The sequence below is a fragment of the Salmo salar genome, chromosome 24 (assembly GCF_965601325.2).
Source record: "Salmo salar chromosome 24, fSalSal1, whole genome shotgun sequence".
Classification (NCBI taxonomy): domain Eukaryota; kingdom Metazoa; phylum Chordata; class Actinopteri; order Salmoniformes; family Salmonidae; genus Salmo; species Salmo salar.
In genome coordinates this window covers 38,311,045-38,328,846 of record NC_138314.1, presented here as the reverse complement: position 1 = coordinate 38,328,846, position 17,802 = coordinate 38,311,045, and the positions used below count along the sequence as shown (strand labels likewise).

The 17,802-nt window shown below is 41.7% G+C and overlaps 1 protein-coding gene across 2 annotated transcripts in view; it reads left to right on the top strand.

The window, feature by feature from the left end:
* Positions 1-2,387: 2,387 nt before the first annotated feature.
* LOC106585854 (MAP kinase-activated protein kinase 5) overlaps positions 2,388-17,802 on the top strand; it is a 61,270-nt gene continuing 45,855 nt past the window's right edge. The window contains exons 1-4 of one of the 2 annotated variants that reach the window (XM_014172555.3): positions 2,388-3,477; positions 9,154-9,227; positions 12,772-12,847; positions 14,588-14,685. In XM_014172555.3, the coding sequence (XP_014028030.2) occupies positions 3,442-3,477; positions 9,154-9,227; positions 12,772-12,847; positions 14,588-14,685 (284 nt within the window). In that variant the 5' untranslated portion in view covers positions 2,388-3,441. The remainder of the gene's footprint in view (positions 3,478-9,153; positions 9,228-12,771; positions 12,848-14,587; positions 14,686-17,802) is intronic. The other variant, XM_045706799.2, reaches the window with a different exon arrangement.

Here is a 17,802-nt window from a genome sequence, read left to right as displayed (position 1 = left end):
CCAATAGTGCAAAAAAAGGTATTAGGTGAACAATAGGTAAGTAAAGAAATCAAAACAACAGTAAAAAGACTGTGAAAAAGAACAGTAGTGAGGCTATAAAAGTAGCGAGGCTACATACAGACACCGGTTAGTCAGGCTGATTGAGGTAGTATGTACATGTAGATATGGTTAAAGTGACTATGCATATATGATGAACAGAGAGTAGGAGTAGCGTAAAAGAGGGGGTGGCGGGACACAATTCAGTTAGCACGGTTAGCCAATGTGCGGGAGCACTGGTTGGTCGGGCCAGTTGAGGTAGTATGTACATGAATGTATAGTTAAAGTGACTATGCATATATGATAAACAGAGAGTAGCAGCAGCGTAAAAGAGGGGTTGGGGGGGGCACACAGTGCAAATAGTCCGGGTAGCCGTGTGATTACCTGTTCAGGAGTCATGGCTTGGGGGTGAAACTGTTGAGAAGCCTTTTTGTCCTAGTGCAAATAGTCCTGGTAGCCATTTGATTACCTGTTCAGGAGTCTTATGGCTTGGGGGTAAAAACTGTTGAGAAGCCTTTTTGTTCTAGACTTGGCACTCCGGTACTACTTGCCATGCGGTAGTAGAGAGAACAGTCTATGACTGGGGTGGCTGGGGTCTTTGACAATTTTTAAGGCCTTCCTCTGACAATGCCTGGTGTAGAGGTCCTGGATGGCAAGCAGCTTAGCCCCAGTGATGTACTGGGCCATACGCACTACCCTCTGTAGTGCCTTGCGGTCAGAGGCCGAGCAATTGCCGTACCAGGCAGTGATGCAACCAGTCAGGATGCTCTCGATGTTGCAGCTGTGAAACCTTTCGAGGATCTTAGGACCCATACCAAATCTTTTTAGTTTCCTGAGGGGGAATAGGCTTTGTCGTGCCCTCTTCACAACTGTCTTGGTGTGTTTGGACCATTCTAGTTTGTTGGTGATGTGGACACCAAGGAACTTGAAGCACTACAGCCCTGTCGATGAGAATGGGGGCGTGCTCGGTCCTCCTTTTCCTGTAGTCCACAATCATCTCCTTAGTTTTGGTTACGTTGAGGGATAGGTTGTTATTTTTTTTGGTTCCTACATGTAGAAAATAGTAAAAAATAAAGAAAAACCCTTGAATGAGTAGGTTTGTCCAAACTATTTACTGGTACTGTATGTCTATGGTTATGATTACGGTGGCTTGGACAGTAATTGTGTGTGGAGTGCTGCTGCACCAGTTCTACTATTTAAAATGGTACCTGCCGAATGCATAGTCCCGAATGCATAGTGCCAACTGTAAAGTTTGGTGCAGGAGGAATAAAGGTCTGGGGCCCCTTAGTTCCAGTGAAGGGAAATCTTAACGCTACAGCATAAAATGACATTCTAGATGATTTTGTGCCTCCAACTTTGTGGCAACAGTTTGGAGAAGGCCCTTTCCTGTTTCAGCGTGACAATTCCCCCATGCACAAAGTGAGGTCCATACAGAAATGGTTTGTCGAGATTGGTGTGGAAGATCTTGACTGGCCTGCACAAAGCCCTGACCTCAACCCCGACAAACACCTTTGGAATGAATTGGAATGCCGAATGGGAGCCAGGCCTTATCGCCCAACATCACTGCCTGAAATCACTAATGCTCTTGTGACTGAATGGAAGCAAGTGCCCGCAGCAGTGTTCCAACATCTAGTGGAAAGCCTCCCCTGAAAAGTGGAGGATGTTATATCAGCGAAGAGGGGGACCAACTCCATATTAATGCCCATGATTTTGGTAGTGTATATTTGTGCAAAGATTGTCTATTATAGTGACAAGATAGTCAAGTTACCGCTCTAACAATGGAAATACATGTCCTCAAAGATGGATGGCAGGCAAGATCAGGTGGGACCATTCTAGCCAATGAGAGGGCAGATACAGGTGTGAACATGACATAGAGATAGAGGACTAAACTTTATCTGTGTCATTATAGTGTCTATGACAGAATCTCACATTTAAAGTAGTAAATGTTCTTCTTCATTGGCTGATTGCTCCCAACTCATAGAAATCCACACCCAATTGAGTACTTTAAAATGGTGGAATCCCTTAATGGCAATGTCCAGGCTAACACGGGTTATATCCATGATGAGTCCTCTATTTATCTCTATGAAAACAGGCACAACTTAGTTGTTTTTCAAAGTTGCCGAAATGCCACTTGCGTCCACTTTTATCAGTGCAGTCGTAACAACTTAACCATCACGAAACTTCTATTCGATTAATAAAGCCTCACGTAGCAAATTAGCAATATATATTTTTTGTTGACATTCAAAAATATGTCACTTCTTTGGCTTATTTTCTCGGACAGATTTTGGGAGGAGTAAAACCTCTCACTTGGCCTCTTCCTCTCTGCTATTTGCCCGCATTGAACAAGAAGGACCCCAAGGCCCAATAAATGCCAGGCTTTTTCCTGCCTGATTTCATAATAATGTCGGGAAATGGATTACAAGTGAACCGGACTCAATGCAACTATACTTGACTTTCATATTGAATGTTGTAGTGGTGACGTTCCCGAAATATCTGGAATTGTAATGTCTTAAAATGTATATCATTTTCATCAGGCTTTCGTTATACACCGTTCTTGTTTAGTTAGCCACTTGGTGTATTTAAGTCACTTACTGTTCAGCTAAAAATAGTATTCTTTATCATGTATTGTGTTTAACGATATCTAATCTGGAGGGCTATTTACTTTTTCAAGGATGGTTAGGTTGCTAACTAGCCAGGCTCTTTTAACTAATTAATTTGCTAACTAAACAAGCGTCGACGAGTTTTGGTACTCGGTGTATCGTTTTCTCCTCCCCCGCCGCTTTATTTTCACCCGAAACCCCCGGTCTCTCAACAAAGCTTGTTTTGACTGTTTAGTTAGCAACTTTGCAGGCTTTTACAACACAACGAAACCCGTGCAGAAGAGCCACATTAGCTAGTAGCCGCTCATTTGACCGGTGTTTGACGAGTGTCTTGTAGCTATCTTCCTAGCTAGCTAGCCAGCCAGCCAGGTGCTCAATCATATCACCCAATGGCTATAAATACACCACTCTTTGTCCCCCACTCAGCGTCCTACCAAAAGCGGTGAGTTTGCCTATTGGATCCCGTCCACCTTACGACTTTTCAGACAACCCATTAGGACTTTGTCGCTCTACATGGTCGCCACAGCCAAGTCAAGACTATCTGAAAAAGTTGGAGGCACTGTAGCAGTGCTGGAATGAGGCATCTCGCCCCGGCTGGATGTCTTCAAGTTGGGTTACCGAAGTAAACGCATTCAACTGTGGCTTTTTGGCCGACTATCAAGCGTCATCCATGGCCTGTCACCAGTAGCTTGTAGCTATTTAACATTAACAATCGCTGTTAAAGGTCAACACCCTTTGTTTTGATTGTAAACTGGGAAAGAACTCCAAAACAAAAGTTAGGACTCTTCTATCACAGTGGAACATCATGTCGGAGGATAACAACGCAGACATATTCATCAAGGTAAGGGTGAATTTGAAGATAGAGCAACTGTTTGTTGCTGGATGTGCTGCTAATGTTTTTATAATGCATTGAAATAAGTGTCACTTGACTGAAGTGTCGGATTGTATTTCATAGACAAGTCAGTTGCCTAGATTTTAGAGTAAATATTTTGTTCCTCTTGGTACGTTACTGTCGTATTTTAGCAGTGTTGGAGTAGTGAAGTATATATACTTCAACTACACTGAACAAAAATGTAAAGGTAACATGTCAAGTGTTGGTTTCATGAGCAGAAATAAAAGATCTCAGAAATTTTCCATATGCACAAAAATATTATTTATCAAATTTGGTGCACAAATTTGTTTACACCCCTGTTAGTGAGTATTTCTCCTTTGCCAAGATAATCCACCCACCTGATGGGTGTGGCATATCAAGAAGCTGATTAAAAAGCATGCTCATTACACAGGTGCACCCTGTGCTGGGGGACAATAAAAGGCCACAGTTTTGTCACACAACACAATGCAACAGATGTCTTGAGTGAGCGTGCAATTGGCATGCTGACTGCAGGAATGTCCACCAGAGCTGTTGCCAAATAAATATGAATTTCTCTACCATATTTCTCTACCAATGTCGTTTTAGAGAATTTGGCAGTATGTCCAAACAGCCTCACAACCGCAGTCCACGTGTATGGTGTCGTGTGGGCGAGTGATTGACTGATGTTAACGTTGTGAAGTGTCCCATGGTGGGGTTATGGTATGGGCAGACATAAACTACGAACACAGATGCATTTTATCGATGGCAATTTGAATGCACAAAAATACCATGATGAGATCCTGAGGGCCATTTTTGTAAGGTATCTGTGACCAACAGATGCATACCTGTATTTCCAGTCATGTGAAATCCATAGATTAGGGCCTAATACATTTATTTAAATTGACTGATTTCCTCATGAACTGTAACTCCAGTAAAATCAGTGGAATTGCGTTTTAGTATTTTTTTTTCAGTAAATTAATTAGAAGACATTTTGCAGTTTGGCAGTAGTTTAACTAACTCAATTCAAATCTTGGAAGTGTTTTCAATAGTCAATTACTTTTTTTGCCCTGTAGCTAGCGGTATAGCTAATTACTGGATCTACACTACTTTTTATTGCAAAAAAGAAAGTTAAGTAGGCAAGAATTTACTTTCCCTTCATCAGACCTGACTAATTCTCAATTGAAATAGTTTGTTTTAATGAGAAATTACATTCTGTTAACATCAGACTACAGTGACCTGTCTTGCAATTTGTATTGTATGACCCCCTCAGATTTTAAATACTACTTTTCACGAAGTAGTTTGAGAAAGTAGTTCACTACAGCCAAAATAGCTTTAGTTAAGTAAACTACCTTTTTCTTAAGGATTCATTTAATGATACTTCTTTAAGTGTAAAGTAATTGGCAGCATGGTAAACTATTTTCAGAGTGCTTCTAAAATACAGTGTTAGGGAAGCTAATGTCTCATGTGTAAAATGTCACATATCTACTCATTTAAAATGGAAAAGAGAAATCTTATTATGTCTTGTAACATGCTGACCAGACCGGACACGTCACGTGCGCGAGCATCGCAAAATAAATTTAGAAATCCATGTTATTCAATTATTGCACCCACACTTGTCGTGCGCCAACGAGCGTCTGCGATGCCAAGGTCTAAAATAGATCTATCTATTTCTGACACAGATCGCACTGGAAGTCCTGCCTCTCCCTTCTCCTCATTGGTTTATAGAAGCAGGTACCCACGTGCCATCTCCTCATTGGTTATACCCACGTGGGTGATTGAAAGACGAACCGTTTTGACGGTTGTCGTGGTAATACTATGAAAGTGTAGATGCCAATCACCATATAAGTTCAAAGATGAAAAAGCCTGGAAGGAGGAGAGATGACTAGAAACGATTCGGTTGGCCGATCAGCAGCGTAGCCAGGGCGGCAGCGTAGCCTAGTGGTTAGAGCGTTGGACTAGTAACCGAAATGTTGCAAGATCGAATCCCCGAGCTGACAAGGTACAAATCTGTCGTTCTGCCCCTGAACAAGGCAGTTAACCCACTGTTACTAGGCCGTCATTGAAAATAAGAATTTGTTCTTAACTGACTTGTTAAATAAATGTAAAATAAAAAAATTGTGTGGAATAATTGTCAGAGTAGAGGACCTTGTGCATTTCAGGTAAAATAACAACTCAATGTTTATATCCCAGGACAAATTAGCTAGCAACAGCAAGCTAGCTAAATAGGACAAATTAGCTAGCAAGTGCAAGCTAACTAGCTAAATTGCCATACATGTTTAATGCTTTTCGACCTGTCCCCAAATTAATGTCATTGGTTCAGAGTTTGTTTTGATATTTTAACCTGCATGTCGTGATCGCGTTTGGTGTAGGGGTCAAAATAAATGTATGCACGATGGCACACGCGCGCAGCCGGTTTGGGTTCCGTGTAAGAGCGAAGAAAGAGTTCACTTTCCATGTGTATTAGTTACATGAAACTAGCCTAATTTCTGTTTTCCCCCGCAACACAATTTAGTGCCCCAAGTAGTCTGAACTCTGCTGGATGTTGTTTATAGAGCCCCACAGTGGTGGTGTCATAATACCCATAAAACCTAGTGGTCAAACAGGGAAATTATTCCAATAATTTTCCCACCAATTGTTTTTCCCATAGGGGATTTTAGAAACACTTAAAATAAGGGCTGGGTTTTGTGTTTCTAAAATCCCCTATGGGGAACAATGAATGGTGGAAAAAGTGTTGGAACCATTTCCCTGTTTGACCACTAGGTTTTATGGGTTTTATGACTCATACTGTGGCACTATATGTAGGTTTCTGTTTAAACCTATAATTTGTAAAATAACCCTCTAGCTCACATCACCATGAATATGCAATCGCATGACCTATCTATCAACGTCTTTTTTTTTTTTTTTCATTTGCTACATATCAGAACAACCTTTTTGTACTTTTTACATTGAGGTCCTTTTTCTGGAATAGATGAATGAGTGTGACATTCAACCTCTGAAATGTGTCATGGTCAGAATCCGGTGTAACTAACGATCAAGCACCCTCAAGCTCAAGTGAGTAGGGTATTGAATACTTGAATTAGCTTAGTAGATGCTTTTAGCAGGAAACACTCCTATGTATTAAGGATATATACCTCCTTGTGAACCCTCTCTCCAGGTCTGTCTTAAATGTTATCCAGCCAGTCTCTGTCTGGAGCCATAATCATCCCCAGACACCCCCTCAGATGCCTGGCCTAGTCGCCCCTGCTCTTGGCTGCTACTCTTAGTGTGTCAGTGGGCATCCATGTCAACCATAAAATGTGATCCAAGTGGCCGGTCAGAATGTGCTAAGGATGGAAGGAGGCCCAGGGGGGGGAGAGGGTCGGTTTCCATTTGAACAGCCACAAAATAAAAATTGGCTATGTCGTAAAAATTCTTGAAAACAAACATTTGGTCTTTAAGGTTAGCAGTGTGATTCAAGGTTTGGTTTAAAATCAGATTTTAAGAGATTATAGAAATACTACAGATGTTTACTAGTGACAACGAGAGGTGCTGGCTGTTTTGGAATAGCCTAGTGCTGAGAATTGGAACACAGCCTGGGCCAAAAAGCCCAAGGACCAGATTGGCCCACTAGACTGAACAGGAAAAGGAAAGGTTTTAAATGACACTTATGGAGTTTACCTTAAGCATTTAGGCTTTTTTGTAAACAACTCTTCCTAGCTACTTGCCAAATACACCCTTGCTAGTCATAGGATATAAATGGTTGGACCAGAGCCCAGAGGTACTGGATAGGGGTCATCTCTGGTCCAAGAAAAGCCTTTGAGTAATTGGTATGCATTACGATTATGGCCAATGAGTGTATACACAACAGGAGCTTGACCTAGCAAAAGAGAGGAATTTTACAATATTAACTGTGAACTGGGATGCTGCTGCCTACACATGTTTTCTATGTGAGATGTTCCCAGATACAGGACTGATCAAATCAAACTTTATTTGCCACATGCGCCGACTACAACAAGTTTAGACTTCACTGTGAAATGCTTACTTACAAACCCTTAACCAACAGTGCAGTTCAAGAAGAAAATATTTACGAAGTAGGCTAAAATAAAAAGTAATAATAAAAAGTAACACAATAAGAATATCAATAACGAGGCTATATACATGGGGCACCGGTACAGAGTCAGCCGCTGGGCCAGATGGATTACCAGAATGTAACTCAAAGCACTCGCGGACCAACCTGGCAAGTGTCTTCACTGTCATTTTCAACCTCTCCCTGACCGACTCTGTAATACCTACATGTTTCAAACAGACCACCATAGCAGTCACATCGGTAGCCATGAAGTGCTTTGAAAGGCTGGTCATGGCTCACATCAACAGCATCCTCCCGGACACCCTAAACCCACTCCAATTCACATACCGCCCCAACAGATCCACAGATGACGCAATCTCAATCGCACTCCACACTGCCCTTTCCCACCTGGAAAAAAGGAACACCTATGTGAGAATGCTGTTCGTTGACTTCAACACCGTAGTGCCAACAAAGCTCATCACTAAGCTAAGGACTCTGGGACTAAACACCTCCCTCTGCAACTGGATCCTGGACTTCCTGACGGGTCGCCCCCAGGTGGTAAGAGTAGGCAACAACACGTCTGCTGATCCTTAACACTGGGGCCCCTCAGGGTTGTGTACTTAGTCCCCTCCTGTATTCCCTGTTCACCCACGACTGCATGGCTAGACACGACTCCAACACAATCATTAAGTTTGCTGATGACACAACAGTGGTAGGCCTGATCACCGAAAACGATGAGACGGCCTATAGGGAGGAGGTCAGAGAACTGGCAGTGTGGTGCCAGGACAACAACCTCTCCCAAAATGTGAGCAAGACAAAGGAGCTGATCGGGGACTACAGGAAATGGTGGGCCGAATAGGTCCCCATTAACATTGATGGGGCTGGAGTGGAGCGGGTCAAGTGTTCAAGTTCCTTGATGTCCACATCACCAATGAACTATCATGGTCCAAACATACCAAGACCGTTGTTAAGAGGGCACGACAACACGTTTTCCCCTTCAAGAGACTGAAAAGATTTGGCATGGGTCCTCAGATCCTCAAAAGGTTCTACAGCTGCACCATCGAGAGCATCTTGACCTGTTGCATCACCTACAACCGCTTGGCATTTGACTGCAAGGTGCTACAGAGGGTAGTGTGTACAGCCCAGTACATCACTGGGGCCAAGCTTCCTGCCATCCAGGATCTATATAATAGGCGGTGTCAGAGGAAAGCCCATTAAAATTGTCAGACACCAGTCACCCAAGTCATAGACTGTTTTCTCTGCTACTGCACGGCAAGCGGTACCGGAGCGCCAAGTCTAGGACCAAAAGGCTCCTCAACAGCTTCTACCCCCAAGCCTTTAGACCTCTGTGCAATTCATAAAAATCGCCACCGGACAATTTACATTGACCCCGCTCCCCTCCCTTTTGTACACTGCTGCTACTCGCTGTTTTTTTGTTACTTATGCATAGTCACTTTGCCCCACCTACATCTACAGATCACCTCAACTAGCCTGTACCCCTGCACACTGACTGATTGGAGGCCTTGAAAGTTAAAAAAATACATATTTCTAATTATAGCTATTTATCGTTTAAAGGTACATGTAATTGACCCAGATGCATTCTTGATTTTTCCCTCTCTTAGGAAACCTCCATCTTGGAGGAGTACAACATCAACTGGACACAGAAGCTCGGGGCTGGGATCAGTGGACCTGTTAGGTGAGCATTGTTCTCTCATAGTTTGCCCTATTGAAGGGTTCCCTTTGCCGTAGCCAACTCATTTGTGCAATGTAGGAGATGCATAAATATGGTTGCATAAACCCAGATGAGGTTCAACAGTTGTCCTCCAGAAGAGTCCAGTGATCTTAGGCTGGATTGGAGATGGTGGTGTCACCTACACTTGTTAAAGGTAGTATTACTCAGTGTGTTTACAGTGGCGCCTGCCCTGGCAGCACCAGCACCCTCTCACCCCATTGACCCGGTCGGTGTGGCAATGTGTCATCTCTGGACGGGGTATTAGTGTCAATGTGTTTGGGATTCACCTCGTCAGCTGTGGACATTCTCATGTTTAGGGAATTGGACTTGTGTTGAATTGCCTTCACCTCAAAGGCTGTCTTACACTTTCCTGATTCATCTTTGGCCGTGCTGCTCACATCAGAGGGGTATACTACGATGCCAGCTAGATCTTTTCAGGATTTTCTAAAGCTAGCCAGCTTCAGTTTGCTTTACATTTCACCTCCGGCTTCATCCATGTTACGGATATGTGCATTTATCATGCACCCGCTGTTAACTCAAGCCAGCTTGTAACTGCGCGTTCGTGTCGAGCGTGGGTAGCTGAACGCCAAACTCTTCATGCTGAAACCGCAATCCATGGGTAAACTCTGACCATGCTGAAACGGCAATCCATCAGTGCCATATTTTTTTTGTCGTTGCTGAAAATAAAAGGTTATCTTGCAAATTCAGTGGGGAATGGGCTACTAGAAGTGCTGTCATTCTTTTTATGAATCAATTTAATCTAGTCTTTGATGTGCTAATCAATGCACAGGCCCCCTTTCCCCACTCCTATGGCTAAAATAATTAAATTAAGACATAAAAGTAAAGTTTTACCACGTGTGATGTTTCAAGTGCATCCTGTCATTACTTAATGTGTAGTGTGACATATTGGGCTGGGAATGTCACGATATCGCCATACTTATTGCGATTCTCATGATTCCAAATGCATTGCGATTTGATGTTCCAAACGTATTACTTCACCATACTGTAGGTCTGCTGCAGAGGGACGAGAGCCATGAGAACAAATTCTGATCAGTCATGGAAATAAAAGTTCTGAAAACAAATTGGCTCACTCTTTAAAAAGAATATTGTGCACAAGCAATGAAGGAAAAATACTGGAGCTTTGGTGCATGTACAGCCTACTAGCAATATACACTACCGATCACTTAGAAATGTCCTTGTTTTTTAAAGAAAAACGAAATCTTTTTTTTTTTTTTTCCATTTTTAAAATAACATCAAATTGATCAGAAATACAGTGTAGACATTGTTAATGTTGTAAATGACTATTGAACTTGAGGCGTCTGTGTCAAACTAGACACTAATATACTTGTCCTCTTGCTCAGTTGTGCACCGGGGCCTCCCACTCCTTTCTATTCTGGTCAGAGCCAGTTTGTGCTGTTCTGTGAAAGGAGTAGTACACAGCGTTGTACGAGATCTTCAGTTTCTTGGATATTTCTTGCATGGAATAGCCTTCATTTCTCAGAACAAGTATAGACTGATGAGTTTCAGAAGAAAGTTCTTTGTTTCTGGCCATTTTGAGCCTGTAATCGAAACCACAAATGCTGATGCTCCAGATACTCAACTAGTCTAAAGAAGGCCTGTTTTATTTTTAAGTGACCCCAAACTTTTGAATGGTAGTGTATTTGACTATTTTTAACATTTTGATTGAATCCGTCATCTTCCAAAAATATGATCTGAAGAGTGAGGGGAATCTAATTTGATTGGTCCTCAACTCACTGCTCAAACTTCAGTCAGGATAAAGTGGAGCTAGCCTGCCCCGGAGTAGGTTAGAGCTGGTGGCGTTGCCATGGAAATTTACCTGGCTAAAAGGTGAGCCACCTTCGTGTCGACTGTTATTTTGAGTTGAACATGGAATTGACCGAAGTTAGCTCGCTAACTCTTCTTCCTCCAGCTTCATAGTACACCCTTCAGTTCTTCCTGAGCGAGTCAATTGTTACCTAGGCCTTGCTTGATATGATTGGCCTTATCTTTGGAACAGCTGGTATGTGACTCAGACTCCAACAGATTTCAAAGTACTGGGTTAGGGTTACTGTTTGTAATGGTCTCAGTCCTGGGTGGTTCGCCTTTTTGTCATGGTCTTAAGGCACACACACAGTGCACCTAATGTGGATTTAGTATTCGTCTGCTGATAATTCAGTGCACTGTGTTTTAGGGATCACCTACTGTAGACGTATGACTTCCCACAATTTATGTGATTCTACATGTAAAATCGGTGTGCACTTTGTTCGCAAATTACTTTCAGAGGTGTTAATTACTCTCTGCCAGCAAACGCTATTGGTATGTCTGAGCCTTAATTCCTCAGCGGCTCACCGTTCGTCATGGTCTACTGACACACAATGAACACAAGCTCTTGCTTGCCGCAAAACCTTAGTAATTGATTCAGAATGGAGACTCATTGCTTTCTGTTTCTAGCTATCTATAGCTAGATACTGTAGGTATTACTAGTCTGTCTTTGCTCTCTCCTTTCCATTTCTTGTTCCCATTACTCTGTTCTTCTCCTCCTCTCCTACTCTTTCTGATGCATCAGGAATTTCACTCCCCCTGTTGAACTTTGGTCGAAGCAGAATGTTCCTCCAGGATAGGCTATGTTTTATTCTTAGTGTAATCTGAGTTTAGGAGCAGAGGTTATGGTTTGGAGTGAATGTTTGTCCTCAGTGAGAGGCTTGTACTGGTATTAAGCCTACTCTTATTTAACCTAATAACGGCGTGGACCACCATTAGCGCTAGGGCTGGGAATTGCCAGGGACCTCACAATACGATATTATCTCGGTAGTTTGGGGCCGATATGTATTGCTGCTGTTTCGATTCTTTTGTATTGTATTTTGACACTGATTTTTGTGGTTTGTTGTTCTGAACATATCGCTGCTGCAGAGGGACAAGGGAGAGCAATGAGAAATTAAGTTTTGATAGTCATGGAAATAAAAGTGCTGAAAACAAATTGGCTCCCTGCTGGAGAACAAGCTATGGAGGAGAAATGCTGGATTTTAATACGATGTTGTCAAAATGATACAATATGTTTTCAATAATATCCTGACTTTATTTATGCTTTTTTTAAATTTTATTTTACATGGTTTATTCCCCTTCACTAATTAGCTCTAGGGCTGCAAATTATGTAATAATGCATTTTAAAAATAAAGTTTTTTTGATTTTGCTATTTTTATTTAGATCAAACACTTTGGTGAACTGTTGGGATCATAGAAATGAAATGTGTATTCCAATTCATGATTGGTGGTGTTTGGCATGACAACTAATGAAAAGGCCAGGTACAGTAGAAGTTGTAACATGGTAGGAACCAAAGTGTTGTTTGGATTTCTCGGGACCATTCTTACTTTTTCAATGTCATTTTTTTGCCGCCTCTTGCGATATTAAAATTAGCTAACTTGTGCAGCCGTAATTATCTCCATGAAAAGCTGGCTCACTATTGTTATATTGTCTGATTTCTTAATGACATTTTTGTCTTCCTCCATAGAGTTTGTGTTAAGAAGTCGACTCAGGAACGATTGGCCTTGAAGATCCTCATTGATCGTCCCAAGGCCAGAAATGAGGTTTGAACCATTGTTTTGGTTTTATGATCGTCTTTTGTTCGCGTTGTCCTCTGCACTGTTATGTTTCTTCTGTTTGGTCTGTTTTGTCTGCTGTGTTGTCTTGGTTTACATCCCAAATGGCATCCTATTCCCTATAAAGTGCACAGATTTCGACCAGGGCCCATAGCGCTCTGCTCAAATATAGTGCACTATATAGGGTTTAATTTGGGACATAAGATGCAGTCCAATATTTTGGCACCCTTGCATGAAACACTGTTTCTTAAATAATACATTTTTTTTTTTTTAAATCACAACTCTACAGGACCAACATTAAAACAGGAATTACAATTTTTTTTTTACTTCAAAGTAAATGATGGCCTTGACTAAGTTAAGTTCTTGTTTACTGTGTCATTTCTCACATGTGGTAAGTTGCAGGTGCCTACATGGTAAAAATAGCCATTCAACCAGTTTTGAAAAGAACTGAACATTCTGCTCCCTTGCACTCAATTGTATAGTCACTCAGCCACTAAATGTCATCACCAGCCCACTACTTACTATTAGATAAAGAACCTCGGCAGAGTAGTGAACTACATGCGTTTCAGTGAGTAATTTAATTAATTTCTGCTGTAGTCTGGTGGTAGTTGAACTTGTTCGTGTTTTCAGTAGTTAATTACTTTTTTTGTAGTGTTGTAGCTAACTACTGGAACTACATACTACATTTTTTGCTTAAATACAATATGGTTGAAGTAGACAAGACTGTTCCTGATTTTATTTTTTTCGGCATCAGACATGTCTTATTCTCACATGAAAACTAGGCTTGGTCGATTTATACCATACACCTGGGTATTTCGAAATACCTTGGTATTTTTTGGGTAGGGGATACCCCTGCTGGGGTGTATGCATTGCTACTGCTTAGAACTATACGTTAAGTATAGCTGTAAGATATCTAAGATGTGTCAAATTATATTCAGCTCAGGGCTCCAGCTATGCGTTTGGTTTTCTAACTTGCTAGCCAAGTGGCTAGATGTTAAGATTCTTGGTTACAGCAGAGACATTCAGTCCTCTCCTGGATCAAGATCCCTGTTGCAAAATAATTTTGTGCGTCGTCATCCCCTCAAAATGTCATATTGTTTAAAAAAATAAATGCGCCCCTTGTGTGCACATTCGATAATACTGTGTACTATATATGGTACAGAGACTGTATGAAAATCTGCATACCGCCCATCCCTACTTGAAACATAGTGACTCCAGAGTGAGCTGTTCTTGCAATTCTCCATCTGACATAACTAAAATCGGATATCGTAATTTTTCACGAAGTTGTTTGGATGTAGGGAACTACTTTTTCAAATCAACTTTAGTTAAAAAAAAATGTTTCTTAAGGATAGCTTTAGTGTAGCTTCTTCCAGTGTGAAGTAATTGGAATCTTGGTAAGCTATATATTTTCAGAGTAGCTTCCCCAACACTGCACCTCGGCTACCTGCAGTTGTCCAGCTGTGTGAGGTGCAGTTGAAACGAGCTGCACCCATCACAGCAGCAGAGCGTCCCATCAGTGCAACGTGCCCTTGTCAGCTCTGAAGGGCTACTTGGCCGATCTCTTTCTGCAAGGAATGCTGAAAAAAAGAGTGTCTCTGTAGTTTTGCCGATGGTTATCTGTTCTGTTTGTGTGTATCAATCATGAAAGACTGTCTGCCTCTGCCTAGCCAGACGTGGTCAGTGTCACCAGGCGTGTTTTAACTCTTTGTTCTGTCCGTGATGATTCAGGTGCGGCTTCACATGATGTGTGCCACACACCCCAACATCGTGCAGATTATGGAGGTGTATGCCAACAGTGTGCAGTTTCCTCACGAATCCACTCCAAGGTGAGGAGGAGCAAGTCCACTGTACCAGCACATACAACACGTCATTGACGGGATCACCTAAAAACCTGGGAATGCCACTGTCATATTGCTACATACAGTATTAATGCTTGTGCACCTTGTGTACTTTTACTAAAGTGATGGGATATCAGTTCTTGCCCACAACAGTTAACCCTTATTGAGTCTTGAGTTAATCCTCGTTCGAGTCATAGACCAAATGGCACAGTTCTAAGCTATCTTGTACTGTATGTATACCATTTCAAGCCAACCCCATTGCTATTTCATATAGAGGGTTAGCTACTGATCATAGCATTTTTGTGTTAGATTTCGTCTGATCTGATATCCCGCAGCTGTGTCCTTGGAATGATTAATGTGAATATCAGAAGCTTGATTTCAAATGTTTCTTATTATAATTCTGGCTTCTCTAACCAATGCAGAGATTTAGATCATTACTGAGACGTGGTTTTAAAAAAGTCTGCCTGTCTCTGAATGGATATGTTTTTAGATCTGACATTCATGTAATCTGTTCCTTATAACTGTTAGCTCTGAGGGTATTGTTAATAATAATAATAAATAACGTGAGCTGGCGCACACCCAGATAATTATGTAGAGGTGCTGACCAGCGGCGAAAAAACTACAAGCTATAAAAACAAAGTTACACACTCGATACATGAACTCCCAGTCATTTATTTTATATAGCTTGTAGCAATAATAATATGCCTATAGAATTGAATTCCACTGTTTTCACTGAAACTGTCTGAAGAGCCCACTCAGTGCCATTGGCTCCAATGTAAATGTCACTGACATGTCTACCTCAGATCAGCCTCATAATAGCACTAAAAACATATGAGCAACCCAGAAAAGGACAAAACGTAGCCAATATTAACATATGTAGCCTGAGAAACATGGTTCATGAAATTGACAACTTAGTAACATCAGAAAACATTAATATTTGCCATCTCTGAATCACACTTCATTCTGTGATGATGATGTAGCTATACATGGTTATAGCATGTACAGGAAAGATAGGAATGGAGATGTTGCTATATACACTATTTGACCAAAAGTATGTGGACACCTGCTCGTTAAACATATCATTGTAAAATGATGTGTGTTTAATATGGAGTTGGTCCCCGCTTTACTGCTATAACAGCCTCTACTCTTCTGTGAAGGCTTTCCACTAGATGTTGGGACATTTGCTGCGGGGACTTGGTTCTATTCAACCACAAGTATTATTTAGGTCAGGCACTGATGTTGGGCGATTTAGGGTTGGCTCGCAGTCGGCATTCCAATTCATCCCGTAGGTGTTTGCTGGGGTTGAGGTCAGGGCTCTGTGCAGCCCAGTCAAATTCTTCCACACCGATCTTGACTAACCATTTTTATATGGACCTCGCTTTGTGCTCTGTGGCGTTGTCATGCAGAAACAGGAAAGGGCCTTCCCCAATATTGTTGCCACCCATTTGGAAGCACAGAATCATCTAGAATATAACTGTGCTGTAGCGTTCAGATTTCCCTTCACTGGAACTAAGGGGCCTGAACCATGAAAAACAGCCCCGTTATTACTCCTCTACCAAACTGTACAGTTGGCACTATGCATTGGGGCAGGTAGGGTACTCCTGGCATCTGCCAAATCCAGATTAGTCAGTCGGACTGCCAGATGGTGAAGTGTGATTCATCACTCCAGAGAACGGGTTTCCACTGCTCCAATGGCAGGGAGCGTTACACCACTGCAGCCGGCGCTTGGCATTGCTCATGGTGTTCTTAGGCTTGTGTGTGGCTGCTCGACCATGGAAACCCATTTCATGAAGCTCCTGACAAACAGTTATTGTGCTGACGTTGCTTTCAGTTTGGAACTCGGTAGTGAGTGTTGCAACCAAGGACAGACTATTGTTACGTGCTTCAGCACTCGGCTGTTCCGTTCTGTGAGCTTGTGTGGCCTAACACTTTGTGGCTGAGCCATTTGTTGCTCCTAAACGTTTCCACTTCACAATAGCAGCACTTATAGTTGACCTGGGGCAGATCTAGCAGGGCAGACATTTGATGAACTGACTTATTGGAAAGGTGGCATTCTAGGACTTTCAAAAATGAATTGCTGATGTGGCTATCATAAAGAACTACAGATGTTGATCTGGACGAGACTGCCATATTGATGCAAAGGTAAGAATCTCTGGATTTATTATCTAATGTTGGGTAAGTGTAGTAATGAATAAATTGGCAAAATGTATTTTAAATTGACAATTCTGTGAATGGTCTTGCACAAGTTAAATTTACACTACCTGTTAGCAAAGGTGTCAGCTAGAGATGACATGTAGGAGCTTGCAGGGATTTGTTTTCCATTATGTTTACTTTGATGGTAACTAGTATTTTTCGAATTGGAGTAAATGGAGTGGACTATATTGATCCATTTTTACACGGTTTTCAAAACATCACTCCAGGGTAAGCCTACACGAGGAACAGCCCTTATTTTAAGTGTTTCTAAAATCCCCTATGGGGAAAAATGATTGGAACCATTTCCCTGCTTGACCGCTAGGTTTTATGGGTATTATGACACCACTGTGGGGCTCTATTCCTGTTAGGCTGAGAGATGATGTGGAAGTAATATGGCTACAGGGTCCTCTGCCTCACCTAAAGCCTTTTCTCATAGACTGAGTGCTAAATGTCAGTATTTGGACATATGAAGAAAGCACTATTAATCATTGCTAGGATACTAATCTCTTGATATTGTTGTTGATAGCGTACCATATTTTGAAGCAAAACATTAAGCCTGGTTTTTTTGTTGCGTAAAACAACTTTATATTTTAGTTTGTGGTTATTCATATGAACTAGGCTCATGAGCCATTTATAAACTTGTGACATCCTTCTGAAACCAAGGGTCTACCATTGTGGTGTTTTTCAAATGAAGGAGTTGGCCTTTAATTTGACAATTTAACTTGGTATTCAGTATCTGATACCACGTTGAAAATGGTCAAATTAAAGACCAAGTCCTTCATTTGTAAAACACCATTTCTCGATAATGTATGTGATATCAACAGAGGTATGTTTTCTGAGTGACCTAAATATTGTCTGGTTGTTTAGAAAGCTCTCCACTCAAACAAGCTGTAACCTGAACCAGATAGCAGT